General features: G+C 49.3%; 2 protein-coding genes across 12 annotated transcripts in view; one reads left to right on the forward strand and one right to left on the reverse strand.

Annotated features, from left to right (window-relative positions):
- The window catches only part of Sfi1 (SFI1 centrin binding protein), a 75,504-nt gene extending 62,374 nt beyond the window's left edge, over window positions 1–13,130 (forward strand). The window contains exons 18-33 of the mRNA XM_027953449.2: window positions 472–547; window positions 1,062–1,157; window positions 1,598–1,674; window positions 2,644–2,746; window positions 3,922–4,018; window positions 7,205–7,365; window positions 7,771–7,845; window positions 8,310–8,384; window positions 8,497–8,673; window positions 8,746–9,005; window positions 9,800–9,904; window positions 10,065–10,260; window positions 11,604–11,742; window positions 11,843–11,921; window positions 12,698–12,809; window positions 12,890–13,130. Of these exons, the coding sequence (XP_027809250.2) occupies window positions 472–547; window positions 1,062–1,157; window positions 1,598–1,674; window positions 2,644–2,746; window positions 3,922–4,018; window positions 7,205–7,365; window positions 7,771–7,845; window positions 8,310–8,384; window positions 8,497–8,673; window positions 8,746–9,005; window positions 9,800–9,904; window positions 10,065–10,260; window positions 11,604–11,742; window positions 11,843–11,921; window positions 12,698–12,809; window positions 12,890–12,994 (1,933 nt within the window). The 3' untranslated portion in view covers window positions 12,995–13,130. The remainder of the gene's footprint in view (window positions 1–471; window positions 548–1,061; window positions 1,158–1,597; window positions 1,675–2,643; window positions 2,747–3,921; window positions 4,019–7,204; window positions 7,366–7,770; window positions 7,846–8,309; window positions 8,385–8,496; window positions 8,674–8,745; window positions 9,006–9,799; window positions 9,905–10,064; window positions 10,261–11,603; window positions 11,743–11,842; window positions 11,922–12,697; window positions 12,810–12,889) is intronic.
- Window positions 1–15,275, reverse strand: part of Pisd (phosphatidylserine decarboxylase) — a 121,999-nt gene that overhangs the window by 58,909 nt on the left and 47,815 nt on the right. For 7 of the 11 annotated variants that reach the window (XM_071615522.1, XM_071615531.1, XM_027953458.3 and 4 more), the window contains 2 exons: window positions 15,096–15,256; window positions 14,288–14,384 (listed from right to left, as the gene is read on the reverse strand). In XM_071615522.1, coding sequence (XP_071471623.1) covers window positions 14,288–14,384; window positions 15,096–15,256 — 258 coding nt within the window. Of the gene's footprint in view, window positions 1–275; window positions 5,639–13,072; window positions 14,385–15,095; window positions 15,257–15,275 lie in introns of those variants that run through there. The other 4 variants (XM_027953451.2, XM_027953455.2, XM_071615562.1 and 1 more) reach the window with 3 other exon arrangements.

Here is a 15,275-nt window from a genome sequence, read left to right on the forward strand (position 1 = left end):
CCTATTTGAGGATAACTGGCCAGAACCTAGTGGCTAAGGCTAGTGGGCAGGTAATTTTTACCATACCATGTAGCTGTGGGGGATGAACAGTGTAGGCAGCCCATGTCCACTGCAGAGGTTTTCCTGCTTTGGTACCTTTCTGTATCCACTAGTGTGTTCTAAGAATCTTATTACCTCTCACATTCTGGCCACATTCAGGCACCTTCTCAGGAGTGGACAGGGCTTTAGCACACCTACAAAGGAATAGGCCCTAGTGCTACTTCAGGCGCATGAAGTTGTGTACAAAAATTTGATTACATGTGAATTTTTCTGGAAGAGAGCACAAGTCCTTTGGCAGCTCTTTATAGAGGGCCTTGACTCCCCCCAAAACTTAACCACTAAGTAGGGGCCAGAGTCTGTGAAGGGGAGCCCATCAGGAGACCCCCACCTGGATCTGGGCTGCATGGCTGATATCCACCTGTCATCTTGCAGGAGGTTGGGCAAGGCACTGGCTGTGGAGTTCTACCGGGTACGGCTCCTGCATTGGGCCTGGAACAGGTGGAGGGAGGTAAGGCTTTGGCACGGGTATCACCCAAGAGTGGCTTTTGGACAGGTGGAGCTGTGTATCATCATGACTCAGAGTGGACAGATGGGCTCCTTGGCAGTGCCTTGGAAGCCACCTGTCTCTGAGCTAGGGGAGGAGGGCAGGCAGCAGATGAGGCAATGTCAGTTCACTTTTATGCGATGATTAGCTCAGGAACTTCTTGTTCTTTTAGGTACCAGGCTCATCTCATGTGAATTTCCTGAATCTAAATTCCTAATCTAACCCTTTATAGGGACCCTATTGGGTGTATAAAATGTTTAAGATAACAATGATTGACCATTATAAGTTAGGGACCTGCCTCATTTGGTCCTCACAAAACCCCTTCGAAGCACATATTTGCAGATGAGGAAACTGAGGTTCAGTGAGGTTAAGTACCTTATGCAAGCTCAAACAAATGGAGTATAAGATGGCAGCAGAACTAAAACTGTCCCCCACCTCGTCTCTTAGCCCAGGTGGCTGCTTTTTCCTTTGTCCACAGTGCCTGGCCCTGCGTGCCACTGACCAGCAGAAGCTGATGCAAGCAGACCTGCATGGCCGGCGTGCTACCCTGCACAGGGCGCTGCAGAAGTGGCTGGTAGGAGCCACTTCTTTCCTCCAGATCACCTTGTTGTAGAGGCAGGGGATGTTTCTGGAAACTGTTTTTTTTTTTTTTTTCCCTTGTTTTTCCTGTCCTTCCCCAGAGTAATTCAACAAGCCTCAAACAGTGTAGGTGCCCAAGACAATGGGTCTCAGAGCCAGAGGATCTGTCAGTTCTTACTGGGCAAAGTGAAAACAAGTACATGGCCTTATAAGAAAACAGGCTCATGTCTAGGAGTCCAGGGGTTTGACCTATTAAGGGAGGACCTAGTTGGGCAGTATTGGGTATCTGCTGGCCTTAGAATAGCATCCTTCAGCCTGTCCTCACCCTTTGTGTGTGCTCTGGGCCCTCTATTATAAATGCACCTTTAACGCCTACCTGGAATAAGGGGCAGTGTGGGCCCAGGAGTGGCCTTCAGTCCTTTTTGTCTCTTTCAGGCTTACCAGGGCAGAGTGCAGAGCATCCTACAGGAGGTGGCAGCCAGGGAGAGCCAGCACAACAGGCAGCTGCTGGGGTGAGTCTCCTGAGGGTCTTGTGGGGGCTCAGGCTCAGCAAGAAGGAACAGAGCCAGACACTATAGATTCCTGCCTTGGGCCAAGCAGAGGATGGTTCTGAGTGTCTCTTATTGCTCAAATTGTGGTTCTGGCTTTTCCACAGCAATGCACTGTGTTTACTGCTTCATTCAGTATGTTTTAAACTCCTGCTATTGTCAGAGTAGGACCTTGAAAAGCAGACCTCTCCTGGATGCCTGCAAAATCTCTCAAGGCACCATTTCCTCTTCTGCTCTGGAGCCTGCAGTGATCCCCTTTCCTGTCAGTTCCCAAATGGTTCCTTCACAGTTGACTCTGAAGAGTCACCTCCCAGCCCTCTGAGACTATCTGCATTGCTCATCTTTGAAGGGTACTTATGGCCCACCCTCCATTCCTTCTTGGTTAAGCTCTGAACTCACTCTTTTCTGTTTGGCCTTTCTTATTCCCCTCTCTCTTTTCCTTCCTTTGTATATGTTCAGCACATGCTTTTCTAGGTGGCATGTGGGCTAAGGACCTTGTGAACTTTAAACATCTCCATTACTCTTCTGGGGTTCACACTAGGTAATCCTTCACTAACTCCACAGCATGTACACGCTGGATTTTAGTTGTCCTTCCCCATCTTCCCTATCTCTCTGAACTTATTATCCTGAGAACTGCCTATATTGTTATCACCTGGTTAGAGCTCCATATTCATTTTATCATTTAAACTTCTAAAGATGTGGTGTTGTGCACTAGGGTACTAGCTACTCACCTTATGTCTAGCACAGAACAGGTGCCTAGCATTTGTTTGTTGGATGTAGACATGAGCATAAATTTGGGTGTCAGTGAAGCAGATACTCAGAGGCATGGAGAATACTAACTCAAGTATGGGGAGAGAATGAGGAACAATTCACAGAGGCTTCCCATGTCCCTCCATACTGAGGTTCTGCCCTGGCCTGGCCATGTACTTGCAGGTGGGTGTTATGTCTTTGGAGAGAGAACACAGTGGCCCGTGTGGATGAAGCCAGAAAAATCCTGCAAGCAAGTGCACACTACAGAAAGACCGTATGTTCCAAGGTGAGGTACAGGGAGGCAAGCTGGTTATCCAGGGGACTTAGTGACCATGTTTCAGCCAGGGTGTTGGGTAGGGACCGGTGCTAAAGATTAACACTGAGTAAGACACCCCCAAAACATATAACCTTCCTCTAGCACACAGACATACATCCATGTCTGCAGGTGTTTTTTTTTTTTTTTAACTAAAAGTATGAATCAGTGCCCATTACAGTAAAAACATGGCACATAGTAAGTGAACTAGTTCTTATCTGTGTTTTCCACACACATGGAAGTTTCCACTAGGAGAAACTGTGGAAGCCAGTCTCCTGACCTGTCAGAAAAGGATGCTGACTTCTGCCTATCATCCTTACAGGTCTTATGACCACAGAGGCTTTCTGGAAAACATGAGTATCCAGGGATTATAAGGTCCTTGATCATTTTCAGTGGGAAATGACTCCAAACCACACCTGTATCTTTGATCTGGAATGGGTATGGAAAAATATCATATGGTAGCGCTGGTCCCAAGCTCTGGGAATGGGGACATTGGCAGGACATGGCTATGGGAAGAAAACATGTTACAGAAAAGAGGGAGCTCAAACAAATGGAATCCCTGAGCCCCAGATGTTTTTTAGAATAAAGCAGATACAGGCCAGTCTTGGAACTGAAGCTTCTGTGAAAGAGAAGCAATTATATTTGGTCAAGGGCCAGTCTGTTCTCAGACTAAAGCCATCTAAACTCTAAAGCCATCCCCTGCTCTGGAAGGAGGAAAGGAGATCCAAGCTAAGATTCCAAGCTTGGAAGGGAGATGTTTTTGGTGGCTGCCTGACTTTTCAATGTATTTTGTTATTGTGATTTTGTATGTATCTCTAATAGGAAAGAGTGCATATACTGTATATGATCTGATTAACAAATAATAATATAATTAAAGTTCATGTAATGTGTAACTACTTTATTTCTCTGTAGCGTGGTATAGTTTAAATCCTCTAGAAAAGTTCCAGCACCTCTGAGGGCCTGAGAGGGGCCTGAGGCTGTGTCCTGGGTCTGTATGGACGGTGTATGGATAGTGGGTGCTTCTTAGAAGTGTGTCAGAGCCAAACATCAACCATTTGGCTTCACCTCACCAGGAGCTACCATCATAGACCTCACGTGTCCTTAGAAGTCAGGACATACAGTGATCTATGTTCTTTGCCTGCCTGTAGATCCTGGTCCAGTGGCGGGAAGTAGCGTCAGTGCAAATATATTACCGACAACAGGAGGCAGATATCCTCAGAGAGGCCCGGAAGGTGCTAGATAAGGGTAAGTGGGGATCCTGGAAGCAAGAAGTATCAAAAGGAGTGTGAAAGATGCAGAACTGTCTTGGGTTCCATTTACTCCCTACAACTGGGAAGCTTCAACAACAAGAATGTATTCTTTCAGTGTTGGAGGCTAGAAATCAAGATGTCGGGAGGACTTACTCCCTTCAAAGGGTCTGGAGAGGATCCTTCCTTGAGTTTTCTAGTTTCTGCTGGCTGCCAGCCATCCCTGGTGTTCATGTAGATACATCATTTCATTCTCATCCTCCATCTTCACTTGATGTTTTTTTCCTGTGTCTCTGGGTCTCATAAGGACACCAGGCATATTGATTTTTTTTTTTTTTTCTTCAGTGTTGGGGATTGAACACAGGGCCTTACATGTGCTGGGCAAGTGGTCTACCACTGAGCTTCATCCCCAGCACACATACTGGATTTAGGACCCACCCTGCTCTAGTGTGACATTATTTTATTAATTCATGACCATGAAGGACATGAATCTTTGAGGCGTGGGGGTGCTAGTCAATCCAGTATATTATATTATAAAATTCCCTTCCCAATGGATTCACAAGCTTGTGTAAAAATGGAAGGCCAAGGCTTGTGATCCATGAGGAAATTAAAAAATGAAGCTGGAATGGAAGAGTGGTAAATGTCAGGGAGTGTGTGTGTATGTGTATGTTACAGAGGATTGAACCCAGGGATTATATCACCAGCCCTGTTCGTTTAATATTTTCTTTTCTTTTTAAAAAAATATTTTTATTAGTTATCGATGGACCTTTATTTATTTATTTGTATGTGGTGCTGAGATGCAAACCCAGGGCCTCACACATGCTAGACAAGCGCTCTACCACTGAGCCCCAGCCCCAGCCCCTCATTTAATATTTTCTATTTGTAGATGGGCACAATACCTTTATTTTATTTATTTTTTATGTGGTCCTTAGGATCAAACCTGGTGCCTCGCAAATGCTGTACCACTGAGCCACAATCCCATCCCTGTTTATTTTTTTGAGACAGTCTTGCTCAGGCCGATTTTGAACTTGTGATCCTCCGCACTCAGCCTCCTGAGTGCCAGAATTACAGGTATGTGCCACTGAACCCAGCTAAGGGGGTGCAGGTTTTTTGTTTTGGGTACTGGGGATTTAAACGAGGGATACTTTGTCACTGAGCTACATCTCCAGCCTCCCACATCTTTCCTTTTTTTTTTTTTTTTTTTAAAGAAAGAGTCTCACTATGCTGCTTAGGGTCTGACTAAATTGTTGAGGCTGGCCTCAAACTGTCTCAACCGTTGAGTTGCTAGTATTATAAGCCACCACACTGGCAGGGGGTGTGTTTTGATGGAAAAGACCCTCCTGAGTGCAGCTGCTCATCAAGTCAACCCCTGTGTTGGTAAGAGCCCTTGCTTTCTTATGTAGTTGGATCCTTGTATGTTCAAGAACTAGAGACTTGCTATGTCCCATTGAGCAGGAAATCCCACTCATGCTGTATAAATATCCTTGATAGTGCAGGATAGAAATCAATGCCTCTGTGCAGAAGATGTGCAGACACAGAAAAGACCTATGGGGACTTATCTTCTAACACAGTTGGGTCCATAGTGGAGAGGGAAGTCTGACACTCCAAATGGGAGAACCTGTAGTTAGAATAGATGAAAATACAGAAGTGAAAACAATCAGAAATGGTTTAAATTGGACTGTAGCAAAAATCAGCCAAGTTATTAATTTGACTTTAATAGAATTTGCTACAGGACAAAAGTTTATCCACTTTGGTTGGGTCCTGACTGATGTATGTTGAAGAATGCAAAGCCCACTTTTTAATTTTCATTTCTGTTTGTACACCTGATGCAGTTTGGGTCAGCTACTGTAGGTCAGGTATCCACTTCTGGCCATGCTGGAAAATTAGATGAGATAGGTTCCAGGTGCAGCCTGGAGCTACTTCTCTGCAGGACTTTCTTTAGAAGGGGGCGGTGGCACATAGCAGGCCCTGGGTTTACCATGTCCATTACAGATGGCACAAGGGATTTGGGAGGCTAAGCAACAAGCACTGCATGTAGTTCGTGCCAGTACACTTGATCTTAGCCAAGGCCAAGAAGTGATTGGTTGGTGCACCATAAACACTTGGGAATTAATTTCTTGGTTTAGATTAAGGTCTGAGTCTCATGCACATCTTTTCTGGATGCTGGGGAGGAGGGACTAAGGAGAAGATATAAGACACATTAAGTGGAGTCCTTATAAGGGCAGGCTTACCCAAGTGCAATGGTATGTGTCTATAGTCTCAGCTACTTGGGAGGTGGAAGCAAGATGATTGCTCAAGCTCAGGAGTTTGGGGCCAGCTTGGGAAACATAGCAAAATTCCATCTCTTAAAAAAAGAAGTGGTGCAGGCTAGGAGTCATAATTTGGCTCAGTGATCTCAGGCATGACCCTGGCTCTTTGTAAAATGGGGATATTGTACCTTCCTCCATGGTTATCACTTAAAGGGAATTCATTGAAATTATATGGATACATGGGCAAATAAAAGACATCCTCCCAAGATTATCAGTGCATAGTACAGTTGGCTTCCAACTTATGATGGCTTCCTTCCCTGCTTGCTGCAGTGGGTCCTGAAGGGCTAACCACCTATGTATCATCAGTGCCCCAGTGTCAACCCTTTTCTTATTGTCTTGAAAAGAAACTTCTTCGGGGGCCCATGAAATTTTCACCAAAGGGAGAATCTGGTGACAAAAATAAAATGCAGGATGTGGCCCTTGCCCAGAGTGTAGGAAGTCAGGACATGCTGGCAGACCTATCTGGTCATGGCTCAGGATGACTTGAATGAACCTTGGTTTTATCTGGTGAAACGAGGCTGCCTCCTCCTCTAAGTTTGCACTCCAGCAGGAGGCTCCCTTATTCTTCAGACTAAGAGTCTTCTTCCAAGTACCTGGTATTACCTTGTGTGTGACTCTGTGAGGTGGAGTATAATCTATGGCAGGTGTGCCCTTGCAAGGTGCAGTAAACAAGTCTGATTCCGGTGCTCAGAGTCACTGAAGGTAGTCATAATTATCCTTACAGAGTGACCATGGTGCACGTCGTAGTTTTACTCACAGACGGCTGGACATCCTGACTATCCCATATCACATTCTTTGGTCCCCAAACCTCCCCACTGCATTGTGACTTTAAAAAATCCTACAAACAGTCAAACTCTGGTTTGCATCTGCCCTAGGATATCTCCAAACCTGGTTTCAGAAATGGCGGGATTGCAGCCAGAGGGCAGCCCAGCAGAGAGCCCAGCTGGAGAGAGCAGCCCAGCATCACCGACGGCAGCTGCTGCTAAAGGGGATGGCGTGGTGGAAGGTGTACTATCTGGGGTGTGTCAGGAAAAAGGTGAGGCAGCAGCTGTCAAGTTTCCCCCATGTGGCAGGCAATGGGATGGCTGCCAGGCAGGACCACCTCTCAAGGAGGGACTCTGGACAAAACTCAAGGCAGCTGCCTGGGTGCTGGGTTATTTGGGATCCTGTGGGAATAAGACAGCAAGAGCCTGCCTGGGCATTTAGTGGTGGCTCAGGGTAGCTAGCCTTAGAATTGGATCTCCCTTGGGAGGAATATGGCTCAGGAGAGAAACCTTGGCTTGTCATCAATGAGGGCCCTACCAATTTATCTGGACATTCTCTGCCTATACAGGAGTCCTTTTGGATCACCTAGGAATCCTGGCAAAGGGAGGACAGTTGCCTCGGGCCAGAACCCAGGGTGTGGGATACTGGACTCCATGTGTACTTGTTCTCTCCCCAGTTTTTGCAGATGCAGGGCGCCCAGCTCCTGGTGCAGAGACTCAGCAAGGCCTGCTTCTGCTGGTGGAGACAGCAGGTGGGAGGCAACACAATACCTCTTCCTGCATCCCTCTCAGTCCACATCTCTAATTGTCATATTAAACACACGGGTGTAATATCCAAAAATTAATGTGAAAAGCATTGCTTCTTACTTGTTTTAGTTGTAGGTAGACACAATAACCTTTATTTTTCACTTACTTACTTATTTATTTTGTGGTGCTGAAGGTCAAACCCAGTGCCTCCCTCTACTATTCCTCCACAAGCTGGATGTGCTGCTGCCATTTTCCCCTCTGAGAGCCCTTCACTTTCCTTCTTCCCTAGAATCATTCATTGATCTACAGACATGAGTGTGTTGAGTGCCTCACAGTCAGGCCCAGGGTTGGGCTCTTCCTGGTGGAAGAATGGAAGCCTTGGTTACACAGTGATGAGCAAGGCAAAGTGAAAGCAGGGCCATGTGGTCAGGGTGGCCCCTTTGAATAACCCAGTTTTTCTGGACCATAGCTGGTGGCCAGGAGACAGGAACAGCAAAGTACAGCACGAGCCCTATGGTTCTGGTCCTTCTCCCTACAGGCAAAGGTAACTGGGGTTCTTCATATTGCCATTCCTGCCATGGGTGGGGGCAAGTTGCCTGGGTCATGGGAGAGCCCTAAGAGGGAGGCCTGGTCCTCACCTGTTGCCCTCCCTGAAGACTTGGGCTGCATGGCTGGGCTTTGTGCTGGAAAGGAGGAGGAAGAAGGTGCGGCTAGAGCGGGCAGTACAGGCCTACCACCAGCAGCTCCTCCAAGAGGGTGCCACACGGCTCCTGCGTTTCACAGCCAGCATGAAGGCCTCCCGGCAGCAGCTGCAAGCCCAGCAGCAGGTCCAGGTAGGTGTGGGGCTCCCTTCTTCTGAACAGTGGAGAGGGGACAGTAGAAACTGATGAGAAGCTGTGTTGCAGGCAGCTCACAGTCTTCACCGTGCAGTCTGCCACTGTGCTGAGCTCTGGAAACAGAAGGCCCTGGGCTCGGGCAAGGAGTCTCGGCCCCCTGTGCCCATCATAACCAGCAGGAGAGTGACTTTTGAGGGTTCCCCTCTTAATCACATTGCTGTTGGGGCTGGGGATGCCTTCCTGGAGACGAAGAGGCCGCCAATTCCTCAACCTCAGGGAGTCCTGGGCAGCCTACCACTGGCTGTCAGGGAGCCCCACCTCCTAGAGCTGTGAGTGGCCTACCCATACCTCTTCCTTCTCATGTCTACCTTGGGCAAAAGCTGGGATGTACAGGAGGGAGGAAACTGGGCTCTGGGAGGGTAAGGGATGAGCCAGTAATGACCTTGTCGTAGCTGAGCTCCCCTCCCTTCCATCATGATCCCATCCCTCCCAGAGCATGGGAGAGAAAACAGAGAGGCTTCTAGACCCTTCTTTTTTCCCTCAATAAACGGGTGTCCCTTCCCCTGGTACCAGGCCTGCTAATCTCCCCTCTTTTATAGTGGGGAAATTGGTTCCATCAGAAACCCCTTTTTGTGACTGGCACCTGCCCCTTGGCCATTTCCCTGGATGGTATCCCCAAACCCTATACCTACACTGCTCCTAAGGCAGTTGTCATCTTCCCAGAGTGACCAGTGCTACCTAAGATACTTGATCTTGAGTAAGTGGAGTGCACCTGGGCCTGGGTCCCCATCTCTGCTCTGCCTTCTTCTCTGCCCCACACTGACAGCCTCAGTGTCAGAGGCTATACCTCCTATGATGTGGAAGAACACCCATGACATCAGAATTCCTGCACAAGCCAAAAGAAGTGCAGGTGAAGCACGAAGCATGGGGATTCATAGAAAATACAGAATTTTATCAGGCCCAGGGTCACCACACATACTTACTGACCTCAGGCCAGAGCCTTGTCTTATGTAACCTTCAGTCTCCCCTGTAACACTGGAGAGGTTGGTTCCCCCTCCCCCCGAGACCTCAGACCCCTGGCAGCCCCCATTTGCCCAAGGTACAGACCCATGTTTCTTTCCAGCCATACTGCCCGCTTGGGGAGGAAGCAACCCCGATGCCCACACTTCTTGCTGGAGCCCATGCAGAGCCAAAGGTCTTGGGGGTGTGTCCCCCTCAGCGGGCAAGGGTACGTTATGTGGTTGTGGGCCACTCAAAGCAGCTACACCTTCATCTGGGGCCTGTGTTTTGGAGGTCCTATGTTAGGTAGCTCCCTCTCCTTCCTGATCTTCAGAGAAACCAAGAAAGATTCCATGGCCTTATCAGCTTCCTGCCTTTTCTCTGCTTAGGCCTGAGAAGCCTCAGGAACAGGGCCAAGATGGGGCCCAGCCTGCACACCCTTCCCTGACGAGGCCTTTCCTTCCTGGGGTCCTGCCTTGTGCCCCTTGCTCAAAGCTTCCCACTGTGGCAGGTCCCAGCCCAGAACAACTACTGCCTCTGCCTCCTTCCCCCTTCATGCCCTATCGGGTGGAAGCATTGACCAGGGTGAGTCCACCACCAGACCATCCTCCCATTCTTTGGTCTAGTCTTTGGTTCTCTTCCTGGTGCCCCTGTGCTATAGCTACAGCTGTATTCGTTGTTTTTGGAACACGCTGGTATGGAAGGACATGGGGAGGTTCCATTTATTTACCAAATGTTGGTACCTCTGTACTTCAGATCTAAGGAATACAGCAGCCAATAGCCTGCCAAGGTCCCTATCCTTCAGAAGCTTCTGTTCTCACAACAGGACAACCAAAAGAATCTTGTGTGCAGACCCATAGAGTGACCACAGATCCTATGGGTCAGGCTGGTCATACTGGAAAGTTTGGAATTTGGGAAGAGGAAGTTTTTTTAACCTGGGTTCCTTTTGGTGCTATGTATTTGGGCTACTGGGAGCTATGTGATCCAGGTTGCAATGGCCTGGATGCTGAGGCCAAACACTGTGGGGATGAAAATGTGGGTCTAGACAGGACCTGCTTTGGTGGATGTGAGAAGGGAGGGGAGGAAGGACTTCACATGATATAGGTTTCTGGCCTAAGTAACTAGAGGAGGGATGAGTTCTAAAAGAAGAAAAATAGGATGGGGCTTGGTTTCAGGTGAAGCACCAAAAGTCTCTTTTTACCCTGTCAAATTTGAGAGAAAGCAAGATTGTCTGGCCTTCGGGAAAGAGGTCAGGGACTGAAATCTAGATTGGAAGTCCTCAGCAGAGGTTGAAGGTGAACCCCTGGGAACCACTGAGAGAGCATAGAGTGGGGCAGAAGGCTTACGTAGAGAACCTTGACACAAGTAGCAAGGGCTGAGAGCACCAGAGGGCATAGTAGAAGTGACAGTCTCAGGGTCAGGCCACCCAAAAAGCTGGTGCCCAAAAGGCGCAGGGTGGGGATAGAGCCACTTCTTGTGTGTCACAACCCTGTGGTGTGTCACAACCCCGTGGCTGGGGGTGGGGGCGGTCCAGAGGGTGGTCTTCCATGACTGGCAATGATAGAAGGTGCACATCTACTCTTCTTCTCTTCATGGGAGAGAGTAGAGGCAGGTGTGGGTGAAACAGGGAGAATAATTGCCTGTGACCACTGTTACTGAAATCCAAGTTTAGCAAGGTCAGAAGTCCAGAGCAAGGTGGGGCTAGAAGGCCAAGCCAGGCTTGAAAAGTCTGCTGCTGATAGTGCTAAGAAGCTTCTCATGCAGGGGGTGACACTGTAAAGGTGTGGAGGTTGACCCATTATGTCAGGTCCAGCAGGCAGGGAAAGGGACAGGGCCTAGTCACCCTGACTCCTATGGGGTAGAGTGGGCAGCAGGTAGTGAGACAGGGAGAAGAGGATTTACTGTCAGCATCCTCCTTTCCTTTACAGGTGTTAAAACAGCCTACCAACACTGGGCTTAAGCCCCAGGGTCCCCCATCTCTGGCCAGTGGCCCTGATTCCCATCTGCTCCTGCCTGGGGACTTCACAGGCATCAAGGCTGGGCCTGGGCTTAGTTCTGGAAGTGCCGGTGAGTACCAGGGGCCTGCCAGGGCTGTGGGCACTCACCTTGGAGTGGCCACCCGTCCTGGTCCCAGAGAGAAGATGGAAAGCTCATTCTGTTGTCACAGGCCACAACAACCTTGAGACTGAACTGGAGGGGATCCAGCAGCAATTACAGCACTACCAGAACACCAAACAGAACCTGTGGTGAGGCCTGGGGGATGCACCCTTGGACTTGTCCTTAAGAAAAGGTGTGCCCTGGGAAGGCAGAAGGTTCCATTTCCTGCCAGCCAGCTGCCAGGACCCACAAGTGTGTGGTAGGGGCCAAACCAGTGTGTGTTACCAGGAACGTGTCTCACTGTAGCACATTTCCCCCAATTAGTCCTGCTTGGGAAAACCCAAGATGGCCTTACTGTGGGACACAGGTCCTGGTTGGGTTCTGGCTTTCTTCTCTAGTGGTTGTGATTGTAAAGCTGATAAGGTATCAGAGGACGGATAGGCCTGGGTCTCATCTGCACATAGTGGTTTGGGGACTGTCAATATGCAGCAGTTTAAGAAATGTGAGGAAAACAGACTGGTCCCCTTGTTCATCTCATCACTGGGAAAGAGGAATAGGAAGAGTTGCTGTTTGCTATAGAAGGTCATGGAAGGCTGGGAGAGAAAAAAAGTGTTGGCCTCCCAAGCCAGGGCCTGCAGCTCAGAGAAGGGAGCCTTTCCAGAAGTTTCTCCCTCCAACCCATCCTCACATCAGAAGACTGCCGAGAACCCAAACTCAAGCCAAGAGTGGTGGTGCACTCTTGTAATCCCAGCTATTTGGGAGGCTGAGGCAGGAGGGTTACAAGTTTGAGGCCAGCGTTGGTGTCACACCAATAGTGAGACCCCATCTCCAAAAAAAAAGGTAGCTCAGTTGGTAGAGTACCCCTGGGTTCAATCTCCAGAACCCAAGAGAAAAAAGATCCAAGCAGGCAGGGTGTCCCCATCAGGTCCTGCCAGCGACAAGCAAGTAGCCTGCGTAGGTGGCTGGAGCTGAGCCAGGAAGAGCCCAGGCCTGAGGACCAGGATGAAGAGCAACGAGTGCAGAAAGAACTAGAAGAGGTGAGACCCTAGACCAGCTCCAGGGACAGTCCCCCAGACTGTGCTCCCTCTCAGCTGGGCCTCTTTCTCCCTACCCCCAGATAGAACTACAGATCCAGCAGCTGGCCAAGGAGCTCCAGGCCCAGCGCCAACACATCAGTACCTGCGTTGAGCGCATCCAGGCCCTGCGGCAGGCTCTGTGCTAGTGGGCTCACCCCAGGAAGACAGGAGCCCTGCTGCAGGGGAGGCCTCAAGCCACCTCCAGGAACAATGCAAAGCTACAATGAGTTTTAAGCTTTTTATTTCAAAATGTCTTGCAATTAAATGAATTACTGTTCAGAAGTCTCCCACTTTTCATACAAAAATACTGTGCTACTGATACAGTTGAAAAAATTCAATGACTTCCCCTGGAGGAGAAATTCACAGGAACAACAGGTAACCTGACTGTCCCCACCACTGCTCAAGGCCTACATACCTGTCACCTGGGACAGGTTTTCTAGTACTGACCCACCATACACCTTTAGCCTCCAACACAGTCCTTGGAACAACAGCAATTTCCCATACTTCATGTAGAGCTGGATCTGGAAACAGCGATGCCAGCTCAAACTAGGCTTCTACCCCTCCTGCCTGCCCCATTCAGCCTAGCCACCAGGTGGGACAGTAATTGGCCTTGCCTGCTGCAAGGAAGCTCTGGAAGGTCACTCCTCAGGGCCTAGAAAGGTCCGTGTCATAGTTACCATCCTCAGAAGATCCCGGCAAGAGTCCAGAGCAATGCAGTCAAGCCCCAAATGCAAAGAAAGATTTTGCTTTTCCATCAAGCAGGGTGAGGCAAGTTTGGGAACAGAAAATAGTTGTCATGAAGTCTGTGTGGCCTGCTCTGGGAGGGAGGGTCCACAATCCATGCCAAAGAGGCAGTTCATCCTGTGCACTATGGGAGGTAAAGGGACAAGAGGGACAAGACCAGAAAAAGCCAAAGGGTCCAACAAAACTCTCCAGTTATGGGGAGGAATGGCTAGAGGGCATGTTCGCACTTAGCATCGCCTAACAATATCCAAGACCAACCAGGAGAGAAGAGTCTCCAGTTTATACAACATTTAAAAAAGATCCAGATGTGATTGTGAGGTTATCCACACCTATACTTTTTCTCTCTGTAGGGTAGGTCACAGGCATGACGGGTTTTGGCTGCCTCGTGAGGATTCAGAATCTCTTGTCTGCACCTCTGGGACAGGCAGTAGCAAATCATTCAGGTTCTACTGGATCGACCTTCCCACACACACCTGAGGTGATTCCCTTGCCTAGACACCCTGGAGGCTTCTATAAAAGACCCTTAGTTTCCTTAGATGCATTGGCAGTCATAGGCAGAAGGAAGACCTAGAGGGAGCCCAAAGCCTCCCCAAAGCGGATCTTCTGCCCTGCTTTCAGCCTGAAATTGAAGTCCTTGGGGGCCTCGAAGATGAGCACAATGGTGGAGCCCAAGTTGAATTCGCCCAGATGCTCACCCTTGCGCATGGGGACTCCCTCCTTGTTGGTGTGCGTCACAAAGCTGAAGTCGTTGTAGGACCCCTTGCTGTACCTTGGGCTGTTTGTGTGCAGGTCCTGGGGAGGAGTAATGGGGCAGGGATTGAAGGGGGCCTAGAAGCAAGGGGTACCACTCCTGCCTGTGTTTGGAATCCTGTTGCTCATTTTCACCACCATCCAGCCCAGCTCAAGAAGGGTGATGGGGACAATATCTCAGGGTTGGGGAGCTTAGTCCAACCAGATCACACCAAAGTCCTTGCACCTGCTATGAACTGTGGCTAAGAGGGACATGGAGAAATCAGATCTGACTTTTCTCCCAGCTGGAATGGTACAAGGTCAGCAGCCAGTGGTGGGGAGTTGGGCACACCCAAAAAGGCAAGCCCTGGGCAGGTGGGCACCAGATTCTTTCTTCATTCAGGCCAGCTCTGCCTACATGCTCAACCCTCAGTTGGCATGACTCATTCCTGTTCCTTCCTCACACTTCAACCATGGTTCCCAGTAAAAGTAAAGGGCCAGGCAGAAAGGTTAATTTCCTCTCTCCTCCCCAGCCACTTCCAGAGGAATGAGTGGCAGCAAAGTGGGTGGGAGGGAAGGAGAGAAGGAGGTCTTAACTGATAGGGATGCCCCTCAGAGTGGATGCTCAGCATAGCCAGGCCTGGTTCTAGCTCTCCTACAAGCAAGGCCCTCCTAAAATTTACAGGCCCAGTGGATCTGGCTGGACAGCAGATGGAGCAAGTGAATTCAAGAAGTCCAGCCTGTGGACTTTGGCATGGCCTGGACTCTGCTTACCCTGTCAAAGTAGATGCGAATGGAGCCCACGTTGGTGGCCCCCACAGCTGTCAGCGAGAAGAAGCCATGTTTCCAGTCTCCTGTCAAAACTACCCGTTCGTTATGGCAGAAGAGCTCTTTGATCCAGCGAGCCATGCCAGGGTTCACTGACATCAGGGAGCCTGTGGGGGTAGGGAACAT

The sequence above is a fragment of the Marmota flaviventris genome, chromosome 1 (assembly GCF_047511675.1).
Source record: "Marmota flaviventris isolate mMarFla1 chromosome 1, mMarFla1.hap1, whole genome shotgun sequence".
Taxonomy (NCBI): Eukaryota; Metazoa; Chordata; class Mammalia; order Rodentia; family Sciuridae; genus Marmota; species Marmota flaviventris.